Source organism: Anopheles nili, chromosome 2 (genome assembly GCF_943737925.1).
Source record: "Anopheles nili chromosome 2, idAnoNiliSN_F5_01, whole genome shotgun sequence".
NCBI classification, from domain to species: domain Eukaryota; kingdom Metazoa; phylum Arthropoda; class Insecta; order Diptera; family Culicidae; genus Anopheles; species Anopheles nili.
Window position 1 is genome coordinate 51,608,800 of NC_071291.1, and position 24,596 is coordinate 51,633,395.

Genomic DNA, 24,596 nt, shown 5'->3' on the forward strand with positions numbered 1-24,596 from the left:
TCCAGGGAAGTGAGCTAGTAACCAAGCGTGTGGAGCATAGAAGAGTACGTCTTAAGTGGCGTGTGGCTGACGGTGTCTAGCGTCGCGAGTTACCATTAACTTGCCGGTCTCGTGGAAAAGCACACCGTGGCTGCGTGAGGATCGGTGGGGATGAAAAGTTTTTGGAGAAGTAATTAATGACACCCTCCGGCGCGTCGGTTGGGATGGGATGGCCATTTTCACGTGTCGAGCCAGTGCGACGTGCGCGGCCTTCTACGGTGACATTATTGACAGTTATTAATTGCCCTCATCATCGAGCGCTTATACGTATTTGTAGTGTAACGCAAGAAATATCCCGCGGTCGGGACCTTCTACAAGCCAGCGCTGGAAGCGGGGCCAGCAAAATGGGTTCGTACCACTTTACACAATAGCATAAAAAGGAATTTTTTTGATGTTTTTAACAGCCCTATATAACGGGTGGCCTGGACCCATGCCTGAACTCGTGTTGGAGTGGTAGCAAATTGAAACAGGCATGCCTGACTGGTGCTCGTTGTACTGTCAATTAGCACTGTACACAATTTTGACAATTGTAGTGCTCGAAACGTTGCAACAATTTTGTGGTAGTTTGCGGCGCCTTTTAGAACGATTACTGCGTCCGGTACGGGAGGCATTACATATTTATAGACGAAGTAGGAAGTACGACTCACTCGCCTTAACGGAACCCGTTGCCTGCTTGGCAGGAATATTCAGCTCGATAGTGGAATGAATCGTGCCATTTGTGGAATGAATCCGACTACCGGTAGTGCGGCTAAGGATGGTACTATTTTTCCCCTGCAATTGATTCCTCGCATTCCGTGCCACTAGCAGGACCATCGTTGTTATGAAACTTTCGTTGGAACTCGTTTGCAAGTGGTTGCAATCAAGGTTTTGAAATCAATCAGAGGGTGCTGAGGGATTTAAGAAAAAAAATAAAAGACTTCAGAAAAGTTCAATCAAGCTCGAACGGTTTCCGTCTCGTTCGATTGGGTTTACTGGAATGGTGTCGATTTCAACTTTCCAATCGATTCGTAAGAGTTAGGACAGTAATGTAAAAAAAACCGTATCAAAGAGCCTTCATTATGCATTCTCAATTTATCGAGGGCTCGTCTTCGCGTATTAATGATGTGGAGAAACGAAAGTACGAGCAAAGTATGCGCCAATCTACACAGGTACGGGAAGAAGCGCGCAAAACTCTACAAATGTCCGCCATTTTGACTTTCAAAGTCCAGACATCTCTAATGATAGTTCGTTTGATGGGTATAACCAGATCGCAGTATGCGTTGACGAGCTATTATCCATTAGGCAGGGTATGTTATTTCTTCCAGATTCCTTTGCGGCATGTGGCCTTTTAAAACCTTCCCTAAATTTAGAACCCACATCAAAAAGTAGTTGCTAATTAATTGGCTACAAAAATACCGAAATCCAAGGGGAACGGAATTCGTTAATTATTCCTAATTAAACAACCAGCGGGGTGTTTTGAAACGCAACTTACTACAAGAAACCCTAATTTAAGATCGTATTACCAGCGCACAGAACGACGTTTGGTAGAAGGTTACACGTTACATCATGCACAAACTCGTTAAATTCAAGCGCAAGTTCAATATTGTGGGCGACCCTCACCCTCGCATACGTGAGCCGAAAGAGAGTTCCCGGGAGTTCGCTTCTCGTTTGCCGGTAGTTGACATTTAGCTGAGCAAAAATTTCCAGCCACCCGAGTGGGTGTTTAGGAAAAAGCGACCATGGGTTGGCGAGTCTCGGGAACGATGCTTTCTGCGATTTGGGGCAAAAAAAAGTTTGCTCGAGCTTCTTTTTTCCCTCTCTCTATCTCTCTTGCTCTCTCTTGCTCTCTCCTCCTACCTGTGTACGCGGTTGTTTATTCAAGGGATGGGGGATGACCTTTTTCGGCGCACCCACAGCAACAAGTTTGCTAGCGCTCGCTCCAAAAACGCGCCTCGAGGCGACGCTTTCTCGTGAAATTGGAGCTAAAGTTTTGCCCCGATGCGGAGGTGTGCGTGTGCTTTCGTTTTTCGTGCCGTTGTTCCCTGAAGAAGGGTTCAGCATCTTGGGATCGTTTGGCGTAAAAATGCTGCTGGAAATAATCAGCTTTTTCCAGGCGCTGCCGCTTCTGGGAGGCTGGAAGCTGGTTTGCTATCCACGCAGGGGGTTTGTTTTACGAGTAAAAATAAATTCTAGTTCGGGTCGTTCATGGAACACAACAGAATAGCCATTTTCTGGCCGGTGCGAGCAATCCCGGGTGCGCTTTTGTCGAGTTACAACCAACTTAACTAGTCAAACAGTGTGCTTCGGTGGACCTGCCAGACATCAGCATTATCATTTCGCTCGCTGCGTGCATCTTTAATCGACTGTGAACGAATGAGCACAGCACAACCATTAGCATTAACACCTGCAGCATCTGCCGATTCATGAAGCAGTTAGTTGGCGGTAGTTCTCCATTTATACCAGAAGCACCGCAATGTCCAGGAAGCCGAGACTGAGAAGGTGGACGCATTTCCAACGCGGTGTAATAAATGGCACACTTGGATGGTCAATCTCGACGGCGGAAGTATACACCGACCGGCGAAAGCGGATCAAGCGGAAGTGAACCTTCTGGTGCTCGTAAACAGCGCAACAAACGCCAGTGGCAGTTAGCAGGTCGCTCGCCTCGACCATCCTCGGGATGGGATCGTAACAATTGTGGTTCTTGGGAAGGCCAGGTGGATGCCGCTTATCAGTTGCAGCCGCGGGAACTTCTGGTGCAACTTCTTTTGTTGGGTATTTCGACCTGGGATATTTTTCTTCTTCTGCAATCTGTTCCCCCCCAATCGGACACAGATCTGCGCTCTCTGGGTGCTGAGCTCCTCTGTGGGGATGCTTGGGAAGTGGGAAATTGTTTGCACTTGACGCGCAAGTGATAGTGGAATAATGGCGAAGAAGTTTTGTTTGATGTTAGTAACAATTGCTGGCCAGTGCTGGTTGTATTCTGCGTGAAACCGTCACCAGCATATAACAGCACGGATAATGCCCGTACCAGAACATGCCGGGCTTCATTATTGTTACGATAACATTAGTCGCAGGCAGCATAACGTAACGTGGAACACAGTGGAATAGCAGTTCCATTCCAAGCTGGTACAATGCATCACCACGTGGCTTCATAGAGGGCGCCACCGGCACCGTTACGGTTCCGTGTCACTTCCTGGCCGTACGGCAAATAAAAACGTTCTTCGATGGTTTGCTAAACGGGGGAGGCCAAAAAATCGCCCCGTCAGCGCCCGACAAAACCGACGTGCTCTTGTGACCTCCCGGGAACCAGGTATCGGGGCATATAAAAGCCGAATAATTACCTTCCGTGCACTACGTGCCGAAATGCTGAACGGCATAGCTTTCGTTTCGATATTTTCGGGGAATTATGACTGGGAAATGATAAATTATACCCACCGATTGCCTAATACCGCTTGCCACGCACATGATTGACTCGAGCGAAAGGGGCTCCCGCTTAAGTTTTGCGCCACATCGCACACACACACACACACACGCACGGGGTCACCGTACGGGACGCTCCCCCCCCCACCCGTCAGCCTGCCTAATGGAACGGCATTCCCATTCCCCAGTGCCCGTAATGCAGCGATATCAATCGTTTGGTGCGGCGGTTTTTTTTTCTTACTTCCTTCCACCAGCACACTTTCTTCCACTGTTCATTGTCGGTACCGCGAGACCCCATCCCCTCCCCCATCGCACCACCACCATGCACGCTCGACCGTATGACTCATTTCAAAAGCAATTTCATTTTCCAATAATACCGGATGAAACGTGATATCTTTGCGAGAAAAGCACTCGATTTATGATATTTTGCACCACGCGAAGCGAAGCGCAAACGCAATAACGACGGTTTGTGCCCACCCACTCGCACCCTCCAGGGACTTTTCCCCACCACCGGTAAGAGGGAGGACGCCAGAACGCCCTGTCGATAAAGCAACTTGAAGGCACATCCTCGCCCGTGACAGACGGACGGATAGGTTCTGATAGAGGGTCGTGGATGGAGTGCTAGTGGGTGCAATTGGGTGAGATGGGGTAGTGGAGGGGTGGGACAGAAAAACTGCTGGAGTTATTAGAAGACGCACCGGCACACTATCTACGCTTCGTTCGCTAGTTTTCCGCCAGGGGGCGCGTACGGTGGCAGCAACTGGAAGACTAATGGATCGAAATGGAAATTAAGTACGTCGTCGTGGTCGTCGACGTCCAAAAGAAAGTTCCCGGATGGTTGTGTGGTATGTGCTTTTTTTTTGTCTGGCCCTTTAGCCCTTTCTCACTCTCCATACGACACCGGTCGGAGCATATATAGTGAACGATACGTGCGAACCCTGACGGCACGTTACGACTTGTGCGTGGCGTGGATACTCCCATCGCCCGGGAAAAGGTTTGTTTTCCTATTAGCGTAACAAGATCCGTTCTGGAAATGGGATCGGAAAGGCGCGTAATGTTGCGCGTAAATCAGGCACGTGTTGCCGCTGTAAGTGCCGGAAGCTGGAAGGCAGTTTGCTGCAAAGGCAGGTGCGAGTACACGTGCTTACGGGCCGGTACCAAACGGAACGGATCGAATGCAAATTGGATCCGATCGAAGCTTTCGGTGTTGACACTGTGAGTGGAATATCATTCGAAGCCCGGCGTGCAGGTGTAAGCTCCAGTCGTAACGTCCGAAAAGGGTCCGTGTGTCGGTTCTCGGACTTCGTTACACGGGACCACGTCCATTAGGCGCTAACATGAGAGCCACCTGGCCGAGTGCGTTGAGAATAAATTGACCAGGACGATGGTCAGATGCAGCGAAAAATAAAAAAGACATCCAACACACCAAAAGGGCCAAGCTCACTCGCCTAAAGCATCCCGAGTTTGGTTGTCCTATCTTCCGGATCCGTTTCGGCGATTTGGAGGATGAAATCACTTCTGACCCGGGCGTAACCGCCACGTCCCCGCGGTGGCGACCCTTAAAACAACTTGTTTTTCTTGCTGCCCCGGTGATACTAATCCATTTTTCATCCCATCGCGCGATCGTCGACCGTGGGCTTTTTGCGGGTGGCACACCAGCCGGGAAAATGGTGCGGACTCACGAAACGGATTCGCATACTTCAGCTAATGAGTAAGACTCTTCAACGGCACCCCGGCCCGGTGAATTCCGGATGAAGCTTTTCTTCATTTCCCGCTGGATGATCTGATTTAAATGAAGTCTGGCAGACGGTTGATGAGCTTCCACGCGAAGGCTAGTCCGTTTGGAGCTGCAGGGTGGCACTTTCGTACTTCGTTTTTCGATGCACGCGATGTGGTTAGGCTAATTGTACGTGATGAGTACTAATGGCTTGGTAAACATGAGCTTATTAATAGATAAAAAAGAATGCCCCTGAGATGGCATAAAATGATGCTTGTTTTTTAAAAGGAGGTCCTGAAATCTCGTACAATGTGGCGACTAATGAGGGATACAGAAGTAAGGATTTCTCTCTTGTTGATTCTTTTCAAATTTAAAGCAAATCTTCAAGATATTCAACCATTAGATGTAATATCATCACGTCTATTATTATGTGCTTTGCGAAGCCACTAAATTTCGACGTACTTTGTAATAAGGTATAACTAATAATTGCATAGTTCGCCTCGCTAAGTGTTACATTAAACACGAAAGTTTCGTGGAACTGAAAGTAGCAGCTCCTGTTCCCGAGATGTATTCCAATTTGCGACTAAAATTCATCCGACGCGGAAGGGCTTTTAGCGAATGTGAATTTTTCATAACCCATATGTCCAAGAAAAACGTAGAATTAAACATTTAAAAACTATAGGAAAAAAAAGCGTGAGGATTATATCATGAGCAGGATTCGTAATGAGCAGAATGCTCGTGAAGTTGCCGTAGCTAAAACAATAAAAAAAATGGTTTCCTTTTATAGTCCTTGAACCTAGCTTACTCCTATATTCATCACACACAGTGCTAGCCACTAGTGCGGCTTTAAATGTCAAATGGACGCGAGCTGGGGGAACGTAAAATACTCATATCTTCGGGAGATGATATCGCCGGTTGGGCATTAGATATTCCGCCGACATCACCCAATGGATGGTTCGATTTTATTGTCAACGCATTGATCCTCTTCAATATGCGTCCGGAGCATGGGGGTTTTGCTTCTCTTAGCCTGCGCCTTTTCGCTCACAGCAGGCATTGATATGGAAATCCAATTCCATATGCCCGATAGGTGCAGGCTCCGTTGCGTTCCTTTCGTTCGTTTTCCAAGAGAATAAATAAAAAGGGCACCCTGTTTGTTGTTGTTACTTCCTTTTTTTTCTCTTTCGCTTGACGCCTTCCCCAAGCAAATCCCAGACGCCGGGCCAAGAAACCGTCAACAACCAGCCGTCGGCGGGCCCGTCCATTTATGATATTAAATTTTATTGTACAAAGCCCCGGTGGTGTGTATTTTTTCTCGTTCAGTGGAAAAGCCCCCGTAAAGTATGCAACACGTGAAGCATGCAAACGAGCGGGCGCCTGGTTACTGCTAGTACGAGCCACAGGGTGGCCCTACGGCGGTTTGAAATGTGAAAATCTTTCGTCTCCGAATTTGTGTGTGTGCGTATGTGTGTCAGTGTGCGCTTTGCTGCAGCAATTTCATCAGGCAAAGTGGCAAGTGTGCCCCATTATTTAATTATTGGGGCTTCCTAAAGCAGCCCGCATAATTACGCCGATGCGCTTCCGTCGTTCGTCGGGTTTGGTCGGAAAAGTGAAACGAATTTTTAACTCCGCGCCATTTATGGCTTCCCCGGGGGCACATTAGCGGCAAAGGTGACTTTTGTGCGCTGAAATAAGGCTCCACCGCGACATCCGGGAAGGTTCTGTTAGAACAGTCTCTGATTGATGCACCCTCGCGACTGTAAACGGTCCAATTGCATTCGCAGAGACGAATTCCACCAGATCTCCAGAGTTTTGTGCACACACACACACACACACACACACACACACATAAAACATAAAATAAACCCTCCACTCCAACATGACCACCCATTCGCTCATTCCCTGGCCTGCTTCGGTTTATTCATTTCCACTGCAAGAGTCAGGCTAGTAATCGCTTAGCCAACTTGGATGAGAAATACAGCTGGGGGGAGTTCGAGTTGGGAAAACACAACGGACGGCTGGCTGGAATTGAAGAAATGTCAACAAACTGCACAAACTCCTGCTCCGTCACCAGACGGACTGGGCTGGAAATGGAAGGGCAAGAATAAAACCGAACCACCAAGCGGGTGCGGTCGAGTTTGGTTGTGAATTTTTTTGCCTGTTTTTCTTCCGGTTCCTGCCGCCCTCGAAACACTGGTCCACAAGCTCCACCGACCGTGGCAGGTTAAGACGGACGCAAGAACCCGTTGGGTCCTTGCACGTACGTTAAAACCCTTCGGATTGGTCATGCATGTGATGTATTTGATAGGTACGTGTGCTGATTTGCTAAAACCCAAAAGCTTTCCGGAGCCCTTTTTCGGAATGACCAATACATCCCGTTGGACTCTTTTCTACACCCTCGCCGAGGGGGAGTGTGCGATGACAAACATATTTTCACTTCGTTATTTTCCCGCCGGGCGTGGGGGCGGATTTGTTTTACTATTTTATTTGCGCCCGGTACGAGTTGTGGGAAACGATACAAAAAAATACCAGATACCCGGTAAATGGTAGCAACTACGGCATGGTGGCAAAAAATCACCAACCGTTTAACAGAGAGTGCAGGAGAGTAGAGAGCGACGAACTATCCCCCTGGACGGGGGTACACGAGCCGCAGAACCGTGCGGTTGTGGCTGGTTGGAAGTATAAACTGTTTTATTTACCGAAAACACGCCGCACCCTAGCTGGGGATGTGTCGGCTTCTGACGAAGCACATACGGCGGGTGCACTATGCGCTCGGGATGGAAATGGGATCCTTGGCAGGACGTCCCTATCCGGCCCTCAATATGTCCGCTTCAGTTGCCAGTTGTCACCCCGTTCGGTTCGGTTTCGAAGGTTTCTCGAGGAAGTTTTTTTTTGTTGGGAAGCAAGAAACAACTGATTTTCGCGCAGACCGAGAAGCGACACACGTGTAGCTGCAATCCGTCAGGCCCATGTGGTATGCTTATCGTCAGCGCAGCGAGACAGCGAAAATGATAAACAGCCGGCACTATTCTGCATACGAATGTGCTTATCTGGCTAGAAGCGAGTTAGCGAGTTTTAGCGTACACAAACGACGACGGAGGCGATGATAACAGAGCCAGCAAAAACAAAAAAAAGGCAACCTCTTCTAAGTCTCGCTGGAAAGCCAGCCCCAAAAGGCTGAAGTGCCCTTTTCCCGGGTCAGGAATCTTCCACTTCGTTAGCCACAATTCGTTCGCGTTCGTATAACACACAGCTCTCGGCGCGTTTGGAGGTCGTCCCGTTTAGTTTGCCCCGTGGACCCGCTGCCGGTGAGGAAGAATCGCAGCGTAAAATCCACGGAATTTCCGTACCACCGCCTAGCCCCGGAATGTAGCCCCGTAATGTGTGCCCGGAACCACCGGGTCACCCTGTGTCATGGCCCGCGTGCTGTGCCACGCGACGCAGAGCAAAAGATAGCGAATGTCAACTCTTCAAGTTGCATGTTTTATTCAATCTTGCCTATCAGGAATTTCTGGATTACCCATCTCGCTGACGTGACACCGGAAAGGGACGACTCGAGCGTTGAGTGGGGTTTTCGCGCCGAGCCTAACCGGACGCCGTTTACAACGACGGTGGAGTCATGGTGCTGGTGGGCCAGCATTCCACGCACTAAGCACTCAGCGCCGTCGTTCCGCCGTTAGCGACAGGGGTTTTCCGGTGTCTCGGATTGCTGGACCCGAAATTCCATTCTTTACCGGCGAACGGCAGCAAGAGACATGAGCGAGAACCATCAAAATGGGGTCACGTCAAAAAATGTCAAGCACTTTTCGAGCATTTTTCGAGCAGTTAGCAAATACTTAGGCTAGCTGTCATTGCTGTCATTCGCTGCGAGCCCGTGTGAAACGTGCCGCGTATGCCGGGTATGGGTAATTTTGTGTCACAAGCAACCATTTTACAAACGCCGCACGCGGTCTTTAATTGAAACAAAACATGGTGTAATTACCTACGCCGTTTGCAGGGATGCTCTTTTCGCTAGAGAAGCTGCCGGCCTGGAGTGCTATGGTGTGTACTGCGGGGGTGAGATGTGAAACATCAAGGAAAGGGCGCAAGACGCGTTGCAGAAAATAAGTCAGAAATAAAGTAAAACTTTCGCGTTCTCAAGCCCCCCCCCCCCCCCCTTAGAGGGTGTGGTCCTGATGGGGCTGCTTTCTTGCAAAAGCAAGAGGAATTCTTTAACCGAGGACCAAACACAAACTCAAAAAACATCACACGCGTCTCAGAAAACTCGCCTCTTGAAGTGAAGAAAACGAGCAAAAGGAGACGAGAGAAAAAAAAAGACGATCCAACGAGGATAAATTGAAAAGCAGCGGAGCATCTTTTCCTTGCCGTGCGACTTGCCATAGCCGAGTCTCGGAGATGGAAATAAATCCTTCAAAAAAAAAAATACGAACGCAAAGGACACCGCGCGGTGCCTTGGGAGAACGCGCATAAAAAAGCGCGTCCCTTACAGGGGCGAGAACAAACATGCGGTAGTATATGTATGGAAGGGAGATAGTAGATGGCATAAACAAACACCGAAAAAAGAATATGTTCGCGCTTTCAAGTTTCGCTGCAGCCCTGAGAAAATCCGGGAAAGATATCCCGGTCCGTCCATTTCCCATTCAACAAGTTTTCACCACCCAATTCCGGCTCCGGTCGGGATGGCGCCGGAGGAGGGTTGAAAATAAAAACGCGCCCACCCACAAAGACGCGCTTCCTCCTGGGGCAGAGTCGAAGCAAAATCAAGCCACTTTCCAACGGCTCTCAAAGGCCGCATTTTTGGTGGAAAAACGCGCGAGTCGTGTTCCCGGGTAGGCGGTGGAAGACGAAACCCATAAAAAGACGTCCATTTCGGTTCCGAAATGAATGGACGAATGGATCTGTGGACCTAACAAACACACACCCACACACAGTCATCGTAGAGAAAGGAAGAAAAAACGAACCACGAACCATCCGTTTGGCTCCAAATCCATCCGATCGCGGGACTGGTCCGGCCGGCCGAGAAGAAACGCAAAGGATACCAAACTCCACTTCAACTCGCGCGGATATAAACACAACTCAAATAACTAATAAAGAACGCCCGGAGTTTGCTTCCGCCCGGTCGCCATCGGATTTATCCGTCCACGTGGGGCGAATAAAATCCAAAGATATTGCATTTTCACGACATGTCCACGAGACGTCACACGATGGCGTTTGGCTGGTTGTGGCGCAGGCAAGCGACTCTCGAATGTCTACATCATAATAAAGAGCAAAGAAACACCTCTACCACGCCTGGGTGTGTGCGCGCGCGCGTCCTGCCGAGGACGACAGATTTATGCTTGCGCCCTGGCACCGGGCGTTGGGACAAGAAAGTACAAATTGTGATAAAGATTAGGGCCCGGTTGGGGAGTTGTTGCGGTCGCGTGAAAAAGCGGAGTGCTCCATAGTGGTAGTTAAATCAATTTCCTTCTGTAAACTACTGCAGGTGGTATTTTTTTCTCTCTTCTTCTACGAAACGCCTTTAAGCACAGCAACACCAGGAAGCTAACAATGTAGATTGGTAACTTACACTGGGAAATGGAAAGTTTTTCCTGTACGTATAAAACCTATGCATCCAACAAGCCAATGGAAGTTGTACAAAGCTGAGGTAAAGCAATACCCGCACAGAAAGCTAAATTTACTTTTCGTTATTCTTATACAAAATAAAACGCCTAAAATAAGCGGCATTAATGGTTAACTTCTGCACCGGCACAGGTCAGATGTCACTCACAAATTCATTGAAATTAATATAGGCACATTTTTTGCACAATTTGCAAGGGGCTTTCGTTTCTTAGTGTGTCGTTTTTCTTCGCTTTAAAACCGGTTGAGAAATCCCAAAATGGACGTGAAAATGCGCCCAACACCGAAGGCTAATCCCTCGGCATCAATCTTCGCAATCTGGTGCGAGTTTTCGGTTTACCCGGTGCTTTCCGACGTTCGAGCGTCCGTACCTCCAATCTGACTCATTCTCGCGCCCGCACACACAGCGTACGTGAGAAACGTGTGGGAAACGATGGAATTCTTCGGCCCCGAAAATATGTTTTCACTTTTCCATCCGTGTGGGATAATCCGCGCGGAAGGTGAACGGAGGTCGCAAGAACCGTGCGGTTTAATGGTGGCGAAGTAACGCTATGCAGGAAAAAGGCGAAATTTTCACTCACCGTAACGAATTCCACATACCTAGGGGGATCTCCCTTGGAAGGGCTCGCTGCAGCTGTGGGGGAGAAATAATCTCGCCAATGTGGACGCGTTTGGAAGGGGACATTTGCGTAATTTCGTCACCGGAGGCCAATTGCTTAGCTAAGCGCAACCGTCCGAATGGAAAAGGATGCCATTCGAAAGTGTTGGTATAAAGTTCGTTGTATATAGGTATATATGTATCGCCCGTTCAAAACTGTCAACCAAGGGGATTGAAGGCTACATTGAAAGAGCCAACGGTGTTGCAATCGATTGCAATTCGAGCGCCACGACAAATGCGACAAAGAAAGCACTTTCCCGGCGATTGATCGCACGTATCCGTTTACTGGTAACAGCGTCTCGCCACAAGGAGTAGGTGCGGAACGTAAAAAAAGAAACTCCGTTCGACCACCAAACGCTACCGAGTTTGACAATGTCTCGCAATGTGTATAACATTGGTTCGAGGAATCGACATAAGCTTTCACGATGAGGAGGAGGTTTCACGATATTTTTATCCTTCACACGAAAAAAAAACGCAATGCTTTTCTCAACACGGACAAGGACCAAGTGTCACTTCGGATGACGTTCAATGTGACCCCGTTTATGATTCATTTAAATTACGAAACGACCTCTCTCTTGAGCTCGCTATTAACCTCAGGGCCCGCGGCGTTAGCGAGGTTAACGATTGTAAAGCTTTGGCTACAAATGGTGTTAAATTGAAATGTAAATTGAAAACACATTAGCCTTAAGTGGACAGCTTTTGTTTCCTATCTGCGTGTGTGGGTGTTGTAATTTTTGTCTGCTTCCACCCGCACGTCAGCTAAATGCCGAATGAATTGGCAATAAACCCATGCCCGTGGAGTGCACAGAAACAAAACAAAAAAGTGTGTAGCAAAAAATAAAAGTGAAACACTTTATTTAAGTGCAGTCGACCGCGATCCTTGGGCCACACGTGTTGGTTTTTGGTTCGCATCGTGGGGAAATACTTTTTTGTTCCACAAACCACACCAGACACGGGCGATAAATTTGGGGTGCATTTTCTCCACTGCCATTGCGAGGAAAAGCACCCGGGGAATGGCGTGGAATGATTTGCCATAATTATAACTGCCCGATCGCACCACCGCTGGTCGAGCTTCCGATTTTCCGATGGGGACACACTGGATCTCAAAATGGCGCCCCATTCGTACCGAGGGACGCTTTCGAAGAACGCTTGAAACTGGGCCACCGCCGGCACGACTCCTTCCGAGAAGCAAAGACGCACGGTAGGACGATAAATTTAACAGCCGGAATGAAGTTTCGCAATTGTTCGCAACTTGGTTTATTACTGTTATTATTACTTCGGATCGGAGCGCCCGATGCGGAATGCTTTCCTTCCCCGGGGGTAACCCAAACGCTGCCGGGACCAATTAACGGTGGAAGTTAAATTTAGTGCTGCTGCTGTTGCAAACAGACGTTGCAGCACAATTACCCCCTGCTAATGTTGCTGCCGCTGGTTTAAAGCCATCACCAAGGCAACGGTACCAAGGCGGCGCAGGCAATACGCAACAAATCCTTGCCGAACCATATCGATTGTGATTTATGTTTGTAAAAGCCCAATAAAAGAGTTTTACTTTAAACCAATGAAAATATATTTGATACCCCTCGCGAAGGAAGGAAAAGTTAACGGAACGTGTAGAAAATTGGGGCTTTTCATTGAGGCACTTTAAAACCTCTTTGTCTTGCGATTTGTTTTTCGGTTGTCCTTCGTGACTTTTTGGTGTCCTTTTTCTACACCTTGGACGGGCTGCGCCGTTTATCATTACCGATGTCAAGCCCATGCATTCATCAATTTATTGACAGAACGGCGTCACCCGATAGATGGCTTAAAAGTTCATTTTCCAAGCGCAAACCCTCCGCTTTCCCGTACGCCTTTGCCAGCGTCCGCCGGTGGAGGAAAACCAGCTTCCTCCCCCACCCGGGGATGGAACAATTTGTAAAGGCAGTAAAGAAAAGTTTCCATACTAATTTTCCAGTCGCATCATCGGCACTGGTGCGTGTGTCGGGTTCGGGGTATTGTTTTTATTTCGGTTCGTGCTTCCTTTCAGCGCACAGTTCCACCGACGCAGACCGCCTCAAAGACCGGGCCCAGCCTTGTCACGACGTCGGAAGCATTAATCAGTTTTTTTCCTTCTCTCCGTTTCGGTGAGTGCGCGGCATGATAATGTAATGTATTGCCAGAGCCGCTTAAGCACCGGAACTTGCTGCTTTAGTAGCGGAAGGAGTGGTTTGCGCCTGGCGATGGGCGGTTTTCGGAAGTGGGGGAGAGTATGAGAAGAAATGTGGGTGAAAATGAGACACACACACGGGTATTTACTCACGAAACACAAAAAATAGCCGGGACAGCCAGAGAAGATGTGCCCGATAATTTGAAAACCACCGGTAACAAAGTGGATTTTTATGGGTAAAAGGGTAATTTGTTAACCATTTTGTAGCGATTCAGTGAGCGTTTTTTTTGTTTTTCACTCTACTTGTCTCACAGAGCGTGTTCATGGTGTGAGCGAATCCGTGGCCTGCTGCTGGAGGCACGAGGGAGAGAGAGAGAGAGAGAGAGAGAGAGAGAAAGAGATAGCGAGCAGATTTGTATTCGCTTTTCGGTGCGCCCGCGTGCTTCGATACAATAATGAGGACGCAAATGAGAGCAAATTGAGGGACACGCTGTAACGTTCGAGCGAATTGGGATCGGTTACCCCCCGACTCTTCCACGTTCTTTCGAGGGTGGTTGATGACGTAGCAAAAAAAAAAAAAATAACGGGAATTTTATTTTATTTACCCAGCTACCATCAGACACCAGGCGCCTCCATCGTAGTGGTAAACGCTGCAGGCAGGCGTTTATAGTGCATCGTTGGGCGTTTATATGCTTTGACAGATTAAATTTAACACTCGCGAATGCCACTAATGGAAGGTGTCCTGGTTGGATGAGTGCTTTTTAAAGGGTGGGTAAATCCGCGCCACGTGCTCCACTTCTCCGCGGGCGTATTTTAATCAAGACATCCGTAAAGTAATTATCCCGCTCCTAGTGCCATGTTTGTTTGGAGGCGCTGGTTGAGGGCCAGTTAACCACAACACACGAAACACGCGAGGAGAAATCGAATGGGTAAGGATGAAGAAGAAAAAAATGACATTTCAACGCGATTTCTTCCGCACAAACACAACTCGTCTTATTCGCTCTGGTGATTGCAACCCACGATGATGTTAATAACGACCGATTATGGTGTGGCCGTGCAGGCCTGCAACCTCCATTCCAAAACCGACGGAAGATAAATCTAATTTCAACTTCCATTAATTTTTTTGTCGCATAAGTTAATATTTTTTGCGTGCCGCTTGCTGCTCACAGCCGGAAAACAGAAAACGCAAGTTTTACCTTTCTCGCACCCAGTTCTGCTTGCCCATGCCGCGAAGGATCCATCGAGGATGCATACCCACGAGAAATTCGGTAACTGTTGTGTGTATGTGTGGGTGCGTTGTGGTTTTGTCAAAGCACGCCACAGGAATTTCTTGATCCTTACCAGACTGCGCAAATGAACAGCCGCGCCTAGTTTCCATTGCGGTACCGTTTTCACATTGTGATATCCAAAACCAATCCCGGTTCGGTCCGGCCGAGTGCGTTGGGCATTTGCCAGCAGGCGTACATCTGAAGGCCACCCTAGCAGTAATATCAATTTGGCGAATCTTCCACCAGGGACCGCAGCGAAGAAGAGCGCACCTTTGATTTCGCAGGGTGAGCGAGATCTTTTTCGGGACGCAACGCCGATGTGCAACGGGCCGTGAAATGTATAACGCGGCAAATTAAATTAAGGAAACCCACCGCGCACCTTACGCGGTTGTTTGGTCGGTCGTTTTTTTATTTTATTTTTTTTTCGTTTCATTCTAGCGCGGGCTTGGGATCTCAATTTTGCTACGGCTGGTACGCTGAAATGGGACCGCCGAGAAATTTCATCAATATAAAATTAAATTTATTACTTCGACCAGATGCAACTTTGGGTTTGGCATTTGGTTTGGCGGGGAAGCAGAAATTAAATTTCATTCCATAAACAATTCCAAGTTTCGTTACACCCTGCGAGGTCGCAGGGAGTGCGGAGCGAGCAAAAAGACGGAGGGGGGGGGGGTGAAGAGAGACCAAAACTAACCCAAGCCAAGATGATAGTATTCCGCCTCGGTGGCGCATGAATGTGTACATAATTTAAACACCCACGGGTAACGAGCAGAGCAAATAACGTGGCCGAACGTTCTGCTGGTTTCGTTCATCATCAGGCATCATCATCGCCATCATCATCAACATCATCTTAGTGCCTGGCATCTTCGGTGGTGGCTTCTTCGTTACGGTTAGCCACTCGTGACATTTTCTTAATCAAAGAACACGCCGACCGGTGGCAGGGCGAGGAGCAAGAAGCGAAAGAAAGAAGCAGAAAAAAAAGAACAACGGGCAGAAATTCATAGCAGCCATAGAATTTTGATTTCCAACAGAAGAAGGCAAAGCAACCGGGAAAATGGAGTGTCTCAGCAAGTATCACGCTGGTGGGTGGGGAGAGCATAAGAAGCGAAGGAGACGCCTCACACCCACACTCACAACAAAAAAACAAAATGGCCAACGGAGCAAACCCACGGCACTGTGGAAGCCAAGTTGAAGGGCGAACGCAGCATAAAATCCTCGCCCGGCCGGTTGCAGAAACCGACGCGCCGAGAGAAGGAAAGTAATGTAATATTTGATTTTCATTGAGGATCCTTTTTATTTGCCTTACTCTCATCCCGTTGCCGCCCGGTACGTCCCTGCACCCACACACCGTCACTCGGTGCCGGAGTGCGCATTTCGTTACATTAGCATTCCACCACCGAAGGCGCAGCAGGTTGGCGGTAGGCCGTGTCACCTTAGCCCCGGTTCGTACATTCTTTGATTGGAGCTTTTCCATCATTCCTGCTGAGCAGGACAGGTTTTTATTTTCTCTTCCTGCTTCCCTCTGCTTCTCTGTTTCTCGTTTTTACCTTTACTTGCCATCTACTGGCAGGACCGGCTCATTGCACGGTGAAATGGGACGGCTTGAAAGGTAAGCCATGTTACCGCGGGAATCAGGATCACCCACCGAACCGAACCGGGCCGGATTACCATCGATCTTCCACGTCCTTCTACACCTGCGAAAGGAGCAAACCGATACGACCGCCGGGTTTGTTTTTGTCGCTGCGGCAAAAAAACGAAGAAGGTTCAATTTCTTCCAATAGTGCCAAGGTTATGGGATGTTTGAAGAAGAAAAAACCCCATCCACCAGCGCTCTGAAAGCGTACATTTCTAGCTCCATTACATGACCCACACACACACGCACTCACGTGCTCAGGATATGTGGCCGCGCGAGGTGAATAAATTACCAATCGCATGCCGCGGGCGGTCACTGGTTCGGTTTAGAGCCCAGGTGTCCCAGGAGTCAAAGGGACACACCTCGAGATGAGCTCAAAAAAGCACCAAATAGCGGTCGTCATTCAAATTAATCCATTCCCAGAACTGCCGGCGCTGTCCTGCCGGATCGTAACGCGTACAATTTATCAATCAAATAAATCATCCTTCTACGGGTACACGGTTCACTTTCGGGGACGGTTTTATTTGCCACGAATATTGTTAATAAACTGCTGCAAAGCGGCACCGCCTGGACGTGGTAGAACGGCTGGAACTAAGAGGAAAGAGTGCGGTTCCAGTTAAACACTACCGGTTGATTTATTGAACGTTCTATTCTGCTGTGACAGATCTTCGCTGCCCAGCTGTCAACTGCTCGTTGGGTGTCGCTTTCCGTTCCATTGGCGGTCTCTTTCGCACCCGTGCGTTGTCTGTCAACGACGCGAGTGATGATTAATTGACTGGAGTAGCGTAAAAGCCTGCTAGATTTTATAGCACTCAGGGCTTGTTGGGCTTTTTTCCCCCACGCTCTTCCTTTCTTTCCCTGAAATTATTTATTTTTCGCACCTACATATTGGGCCACCACGGGATGGAGGAATGCTTTCGAACCCGCGGTCGTGTTATTCCCCCCGAATGTCCTTCGGTTCGACGGATTTTTAAAACGCACAACTCGCCACACCATTTTGGTGCAAGAAGCCCGCACAATGCGTGTATCGCAATTTGCGTGGAGAAATAAAGAACGTAAAACAAGACAACAACAAAAAACAAATAGCTGTCACCCAGAACAGCATGGGATGTACCGCCGGGGATGTACACACCCTAACGCCCGTAACGCATGTGTTAACGGTAGCCCAAAGACAGCGGTCCTTCCCCTGTGGGTTGTGTTCCGCACCCCCGTCAAACGCGTGTGTGTGTATGTTTGCGAAACGCCTGGCAAAACACCACAGTGTCTGTCTGCTGCCTACGTCGTGATCTCACAGGATGGTTGTGTCACGCTGTGTTTAGGGTGTGTACTACTTGCTCCAGGGGGGATTTCGGGGTGACATCCCGCCCGGTCCCCGGGTCAACCGCAAGGATCCGTGATACACGCCTAGAGTGCCACCTGCTTGCTTTCACGCCCCATCCACGTACACCGTATAAATAGACGCGTGTGGCCGGGGTCGGCCTTATCATTTCGGTTACGGTGCCCGTGCCGGAAGGTATGGATTCACGGTCGGTGAGCAATTTCGAGCTGAAGGCAATCAATGCCTGGGATAAGCGGAATTTCACGCGCGGCATCAAGAGCCTGTTCCTGGAGTACTGCTCCAACAGCACCGTGCACGGCATCAAGTACTTTGGCTGCAAACGGCGCACTCTGTTCGAGAAGTACGTATGCTGATTATCTTCACATCGCTCCTGCCTCGAAGGATTAACATGCGGTGTTTGTGTGCACGTGTGTGTGTTTGTGATGCGATCATTTGCAGGATATGGTGGATAGCGACCTTCCTGCTATCGGTGTACGGTTGCGGCCGGTTGATCCAGAACATCTACCGCAAATGGGACCAAACGCCCGTGATCGTGAGCTTCGCCGAGAAATCGACCCCGGTGTGGCAGATCCCGTTCCCGGCGGTCACGATCTGCCCGGAGACGAAGGCTCGCAGCGAGTACCTGAACTTCACCCAGATGTACTTCCAGCTGAACCGAACCTACTGGGATGAGAATGCCAATGAAACGTAATGTTCCCCCTTTCGTAGTACTAATGTTTTGTTCGCGCTTTCGGTGTGAGTAGGGCCGTTTGGGTGAAGGATCCTCCCTACAAAAAAGCGGGTGATCGTTTCCCTGTGCTTTCTCTCTCGTAGTTACGATCGGTTCCGTGCGGTGGCGCAGGTGTGCGATGCGCACATCCTTAGCGGTGTGAGCCTGAACCAGACGTCCGATCCGGCCTGTGTGGATCTGCTGCGGAACGTTTCACTGCCGCTCGAGTCGGCGCTGTTCTACTGCAAGTGGCGCAACGAGCCCAACAAGTGCAGTGAATTCTTCACCGAGACCATCACCGAGGAGGGCATCTGTTTCACGTTCAACTCGCAATCGGCCGAGGAGATGCTGCGGTTGGACGAGCTGCACGGTGACTACGAGTACATCTCCGAGAAGCGCAAGTCCCCGCTGTGGTCGCTGGAGAAGGGCTACGCGGAGAACACGGACCTCGACACGTACCCGGTGCGGGTGTTGGGGGCGGGTGCCAGAGCGGGTCTCTACATTCTGCTGAACCTGTACGAGAAGGATACAGACTTCATTTGTCGCGTAAGCACGTGACGAGCTTCATAATGTTCGAGCTCTTATTGAAATTAGTTACGCTTTTCATTCCGTAGGGTCCTGTGCAAGGGTTCAAAATTCTGCTGCACACCTCCAGCGAGTACCCGCAGGTGTCGAAGCAGTACTACCGTGTTCCACTCCACCAGGAGGTCATCATATCCGTGAAACCGCAGATGATAACCACCTCGGATGGGCTGCGTGACTACACTCCCGAAAGGTACCGTGTGCGATGATCCTTCCGAGGGGTTTGCTTCAGAACGGTGTTCAACACTCGTCCCTTTTTTCTTGTTTTATGTGCACAGACGGCAATGCTTCTTCAATCACGAGCGTCACCTGAAGTACTTCAAGGTGTACACGCAGCAGAACTGCGAGCTCGAGTGTACCACCAACTACACGCTGCACAAGTGCGGTTGCGTCAAGTTCTCGATGCCCCGGGACGATCAGACGGATGTGTGCGGAGCCAGCCAGATCGTCTGCTACAACGAAGCTGAGGACGAACTGCTCGAGGAGGACGTCAAGTCTATCGTGGACAAATCGAGCAACTACCGGGTGAAGTGCAATTGCCTGCCGGCCTGCACGTCGGTTCAGTACGATGCGGAGATCTCGCAGGCTGACCTCGACTGGAAGAGCCTGTTTGCTGCGTACCGACAGAAGCTCGGTGATGAGCAGAAGGGCGCACAGTTCGCGAGGCTCACAATCTACTTCAAGGAGGCACAGTTCATCACGTCCAAGAGGAGTGAGCTGTATGGTGTGACGGACTTCCTGGCTAACTGTGGTGGCCTGTTGGGGCTGTTTATGGGCGTTAGTCTGCTCAGCCTGGTGGAGCTGATCTACTTCTGCTCGATCCGTCCGTTCACCATACTGCGGTCGTATCGGGTGAAGCGTCGTGAGTCAAATGTGCTATTTGGGCCTCCGTCTGGTGTCGTCGAGAAGGCGAAGGAGTATTGAGCATCGCGAACGTTCCCAGCTGCAGTCTAATCAGTACCAGAACCATGCACGAGATGTCCCCCGAGGGTGTTCGGGTGGCTTAATAAAATGTTTGATATTTTCTCTCCATCTGCAACCAGCTGGTTTCTAGTGCGTCGGTGCAGGGTCGTCCCTTTTTGTGGCATTACTTGCGAGCGTCATTCATTGTCTGTGTGGTTGCACTACCAATCTCGCTCCTGCCAGCTCCTCACCTGCATCGATATTGATGAATCTTCTCCGAACCCGCTAGCGCACGGTGTAGAGTAAAGTGCAGAAATTGAATCAGCACCACACCGAGCACTGCACCTTGATTTGCATCATTTTCCCTACGCTCAATGATGGCAACTCCGTCACCTTTCGGAACTCCCGAAAGCGCCCCGGGGGGAAAGCCGGCACTCGAAAGTTGCACCGCTCTTATCTAATTTATATGCAAATGAAAAGCGTTCGTGGTTCGGCGGTGTGGGAGCGGCCAAAGGGCGCAAAAGAACCCGTCTGATGATCTTTGCCAGGCGGTGGTCCAATGAAAGCGAATGAGCCAAGACCAAAGACACCAGGGCACACACTCTGCGCCGTCTTTGTGTCCCGACCGGTGCACCTGAACGTCCCTGGATTTGCACGGCACAATGACGCGAGCCATCGATAGCCATCGATGCCACAATCGAGTTCCGAAATAGGGCAAAATTCCGCATCGACACAGGTCGACCCTTGACGGGAGCCACCCTCAAAGCTCATGAAAAAAAGAAAACCACCCCTTTTTCCTATCGAGATCGATTTACCGGATCGACACCACCCGGTGGATGAGAAAATGAATTTATTTTCACTATAATTATGTTATCTCTTGCAAGTGCCCATCGTGGCCACGTTCGCTTGCAACTTCTTGTGTGCTTTTTGGGGTCTTTTCTCATTTGCTAAAGGCATTCGAAGAGACACCGGGCAAGGAGCACCAAGCGCTTGTGTCACAACTGAAACAGCGCACTAGATCCTCGAAACCTTGTCCACTCTAGAAGGTGGCCAACATTGAGCACGGGGAAAACACTTGTCATCGTGTGTCCGTGGTTAGCTCGAGGACTCCCTCGCCAGGACGGGAAACACCCGAATGACATTAATTCCTCTGTCCCTAATGCATCCGTGAGCCCTACTTCCAGCACTCTGGAAGGTACCTGGGAGCTCGCGACGTTTGCCTAATGCTCAGCTCCACATCAAGTCCCGAAAAGGAAACCCTAGCAGCCTTCTGGGATCTGGGTGAATTCGTTTTCGAGTCTTCGAAACGTCCCGCAGTGTGTGCTTTTGTGTGTTCCTGCTTTCACCCCAACAATGACATCATGGCCAAAACACACACACACACAAACATTTCCGGCACCCGATGTACACATGGAAAAACCATTCCGGGTAGGCCGACCGGTCAGTATGGTAACGACCGGAACGGCAACACTTGATGGTGCCTTCATCGTCCGTTTAATGACTCTTCCGGAAAGATCACACATGTTTCCGGTTGGGAGACGGGGCCGTTTTGGGAGGTACCTCGTCGCGCTTGTTGTTTGTACGATTGTTTGTCCATCGCACCGCTCCGTTCGTCGGCTGGGACGCTATCACATCTTGACTCGTGTGGCTCGGTTGGCGCGCCCGGAGAGAGAGAGAGAGATAGAAAAAGCATGGAAATGAGACCAGGGAATCCATTTTGCGACACAAACGACAAACAAACAAACGCGCAAGTTGGAAAGGAAATGCACTCCTTCCTTGGGCGGTGTGGGTGGGTGCGAAAGCAAAACTACAGCACTTTAGGGACACAGGATACCCCCGGCTGGCCGTTGTTAGGATCCGAAAAGAATGCCACCCCTTCACGAACGTACGCTCCAGTTTTACTCCTCCCGTACGGTGCTGATCTCCATTCGTTCTGTGGATAGGGGGTGTGTGTTTGTTTCTGGAGTACGCCACCAAATGGGCCACAGTGAACTCCTGCTCCTGGCTACATCCGGTGCGAGCACTTTCAGCAGGAAGCAGGATCTATCGATTGCCGAACGCAATTGGCGAGTGTCCTTTGGCATTGTTCCTTGCAATACCGCTCAATGATGGTGATGATGATGATGATGATGACGCTAGTGATAGTGGGTAGTAACGCCTTCGTTCCTGTGGGCATTCGTCCCAGACAGGAATCGGAAATCGGGTTCAATTTAACGCACAAAACACGCACACAGAAGGGGCACCGTTGCGACATTGGGACAAGATTTATTTCTGCACCGAAGCGTGTATCCCCGCGACTACCGTGCAATTAGCTAGCGTCCTCCCAAAGCCGGTCTGGAACGTGACCAGCCTGTAAAGATGTTCCAGCACCATCCATCATTACTTTATTGCCACTTGCTGCAACAAACCGCACCCTGCGGAGAGGTCCAGTATGGCCGATTTGGTCGTGATTTAGTGGCGATGAATAAACAAATAAAAAGCTCGCCCAACTAAAGCGCCCAGAGCGGCAGATCAACAAGTAAGCAGCTCGATCGAGGTGGTGATCGAAGCCCTGTGTGCAGCTTCTCGTCCAACCTCGGGTGCCGCCGGAGTGAATGTATTTATTGCCCCGGGGGGCACTCAAGCCGTCGGTGGTCGCTTCCGGATGGTTTCTTCGGGTTGTTTTACAGCAATCGAGGCGGCACATTAAGTGAGGTAATAAGCGCACCATCGTCCGGAAGATTGCTGGTTCATAAAACTAGCCCTTAAATAGGGAGGGTGCGATTTCCCAATCGCACACTTTGGGGGAAGGAAATCGAACTCGGCGCAAACCTGCTGGAATGGTGGATGAAACCAAGGACAGGACGAAAACTCGCGAATCGACGGCGTGTTTGGTGCGTCCTTTCTGACCGCTTTCCCGTTTTTCACACATCCGCCCACATCCGTCCGGTATGCTAATTAAATACACCAACATTCAATTACACGTTTCACCAGCGCCACGGAGGCACCTCGACATCCTGGAACCGGGACACAACGGTGCCTTCAGGTTGAGGTTCGGGTTTGGCATAAAAACACAACTTTCTCTACTCCCGCACACGGCGACCGGCGCTACTTAATTGCACCTGTTTCTGGTGGCGGAGAGATGGGACACAGGCGGCTGGACTTGCGTGCTGCTGCTTCCGGTCCGGGTATCGGAACCGGAATTGTGGTCGGACCCGGGACCAGGAACCAGGCTTTTAAGGGCCTTGTAGGAAAGTTAAAATTACAGCGAATAATTTTGGCTTTTCAATTGGGGTGATTTTTTTTTGTTTGTTTGACTCGCTCGTTGGTTCAATTCCGGGGTTCTTGCGCCTGGTCGGTATTTTTCTCCGGTCACGCATCCGAGAACCCGGAGTGTTTGTTTGCTCTGGTACGCTCGAAACGGAAATTGCAAATGAAAACGGGAACAAAAAAAAAGAGCTGGCCCTACAAAAGAAATATGCATTGTGGAATTATGATGTTTACATGCGTGGATTGAACGGTTCAAACATGATTGGATTTTGTTTCGGCACCAGCACCGGGCGAATAATAAAGTACCGCGTGAAAGTGGTACGTACGTTTTTACGGCAGCGTTCGTCCTTACCGTGTGTGTTTGCATGTCTTTCACGTATTCGCAGGATTTTTTCGCTCTAAAGTTTTCTCGTCCAAAAGTTTGCAGAGGGGTGATGATTTAAACCCAAGCGAATCATCGACTCATGCTGGACAAAGCACGGCTGGGGGAAAATTCGTACCACCGCAACAAAAAATTGGAATAAAAACCCAAAACCAAACAAGAAACCGATGAATGAACCGCGACCGAATGGAAGCATATGGAAAATCAAACCGCAGTCCAAAGAAAAGGCTACTGTTTTCTGCTTCGTTTCGTTTTTTTATCTCTCCTTCGCCCAAAACTTCCACTCCATTTTCTTTGGTGCAGTGGTTGATTGGGTTTCGGTGCCGGGTGGAAGTGTTTCGTTTCACTACGCCGTGAGGGCCCCCGTTACACAGTTCGCCACAAGAAGGATGGCAACTGAAAAAGAAAAACAACAAAATCTCCTCCACGCGCCTTCCGCAAGGACTATTCAACGGGCGGCGGTTGATTCCGTGGTCGAACACGGTTTGCTGCCGGCGGTGGAGCAAGTTGTTGTTGACTTGTAATACATTCTACGCCACTTTCCGCGCGTGGACGTTTTCCTTTTCCATTCATCTTCGCTTTCTTGTTCGGGGCCCGTTTCGACGGCGAGCGTTTGTATGTTTTATTGGCCCGTGACATGAAAAGCCGCACACACAAGCTCGGAACCATAATGGCCAATGATGCCGACCCAGTCCCTGGCGCAAACCGCGGGAAGGACGCCTGCAGTCAATGCGGTGCCGGGGGTTGTGCGCATTCGAATGGTTTTTGGCATGTTTCCGGTTCCCCCTGCCACGATGTGCTTTTCGGTGTTTACCCCGCAAATGCAGCGCCTGGTGGAAGGGAAGGTTTTAATTTAAACTTATTAAATGGGTTCCCTTTTTCTTGGGCTTTTATTTTTCTTCCCTGGCATTGAGTTGCGGCGAAACGTCCCTACTTCTTTGCAAACGGTGCACCCATACCCG

General features: G+C 49.7%; 2 protein-coding genes across 2 annotated transcripts in view; one reads left to right on the forward strand and one right to left on the reverse strand.

The window, feature by feature from the left end:
• The window catches only part of LOC128720024 (enteropeptidase), a 37,323-nt gene that overhangs the window by 12,060 nt on the left and 667 nt on the right, over nt 1–24,596 (reverse strand). The gene's annotated exons all lie outside the window — the stretch shown is intronic.
• On the forward strand, nt 17,986–20,024 carry LOC128720023 (pickpocket protein 28). Its single transcript, XM_053813669.1, has 5 exons — nt 17,986–18,149; nt 18,248–18,496; nt 18,623–19,064; nt 19,133–19,293; nt 19,379–20,024. Exons 1-5 carry the CDS (start codon nt 17,986–17,988, stop codon nt 20,022–20,024), a joined length of 1,662 nt encoding a protein of 553 aa, XP_053669644.1.

Bases quoted from the DNA above. Each gene is read 5' to 3' on its own strand.
- LOC128720023 (XM_053813669.1), top strand. From the start codon at position 17,986: ATGGATTCACGGTCGGTGAGCAATTTCGAGCTGAAGGCAATCAATGCC. The intron at 18,497-18,622 runs GTAATGTTCCCC...TCTCTCTCGTAG, and splicing joins GATGAGAATGCCAATGAAAC to TTACGATCGGTTCCGTGCGG. The intron at 19,065-19,132 runs GTAAGCACGTGA...TTCATTCCGTAG, and splicing joins ATACAGACTTCATTTGTCGC to GGTCCTGTGCAAGGGTTCAA.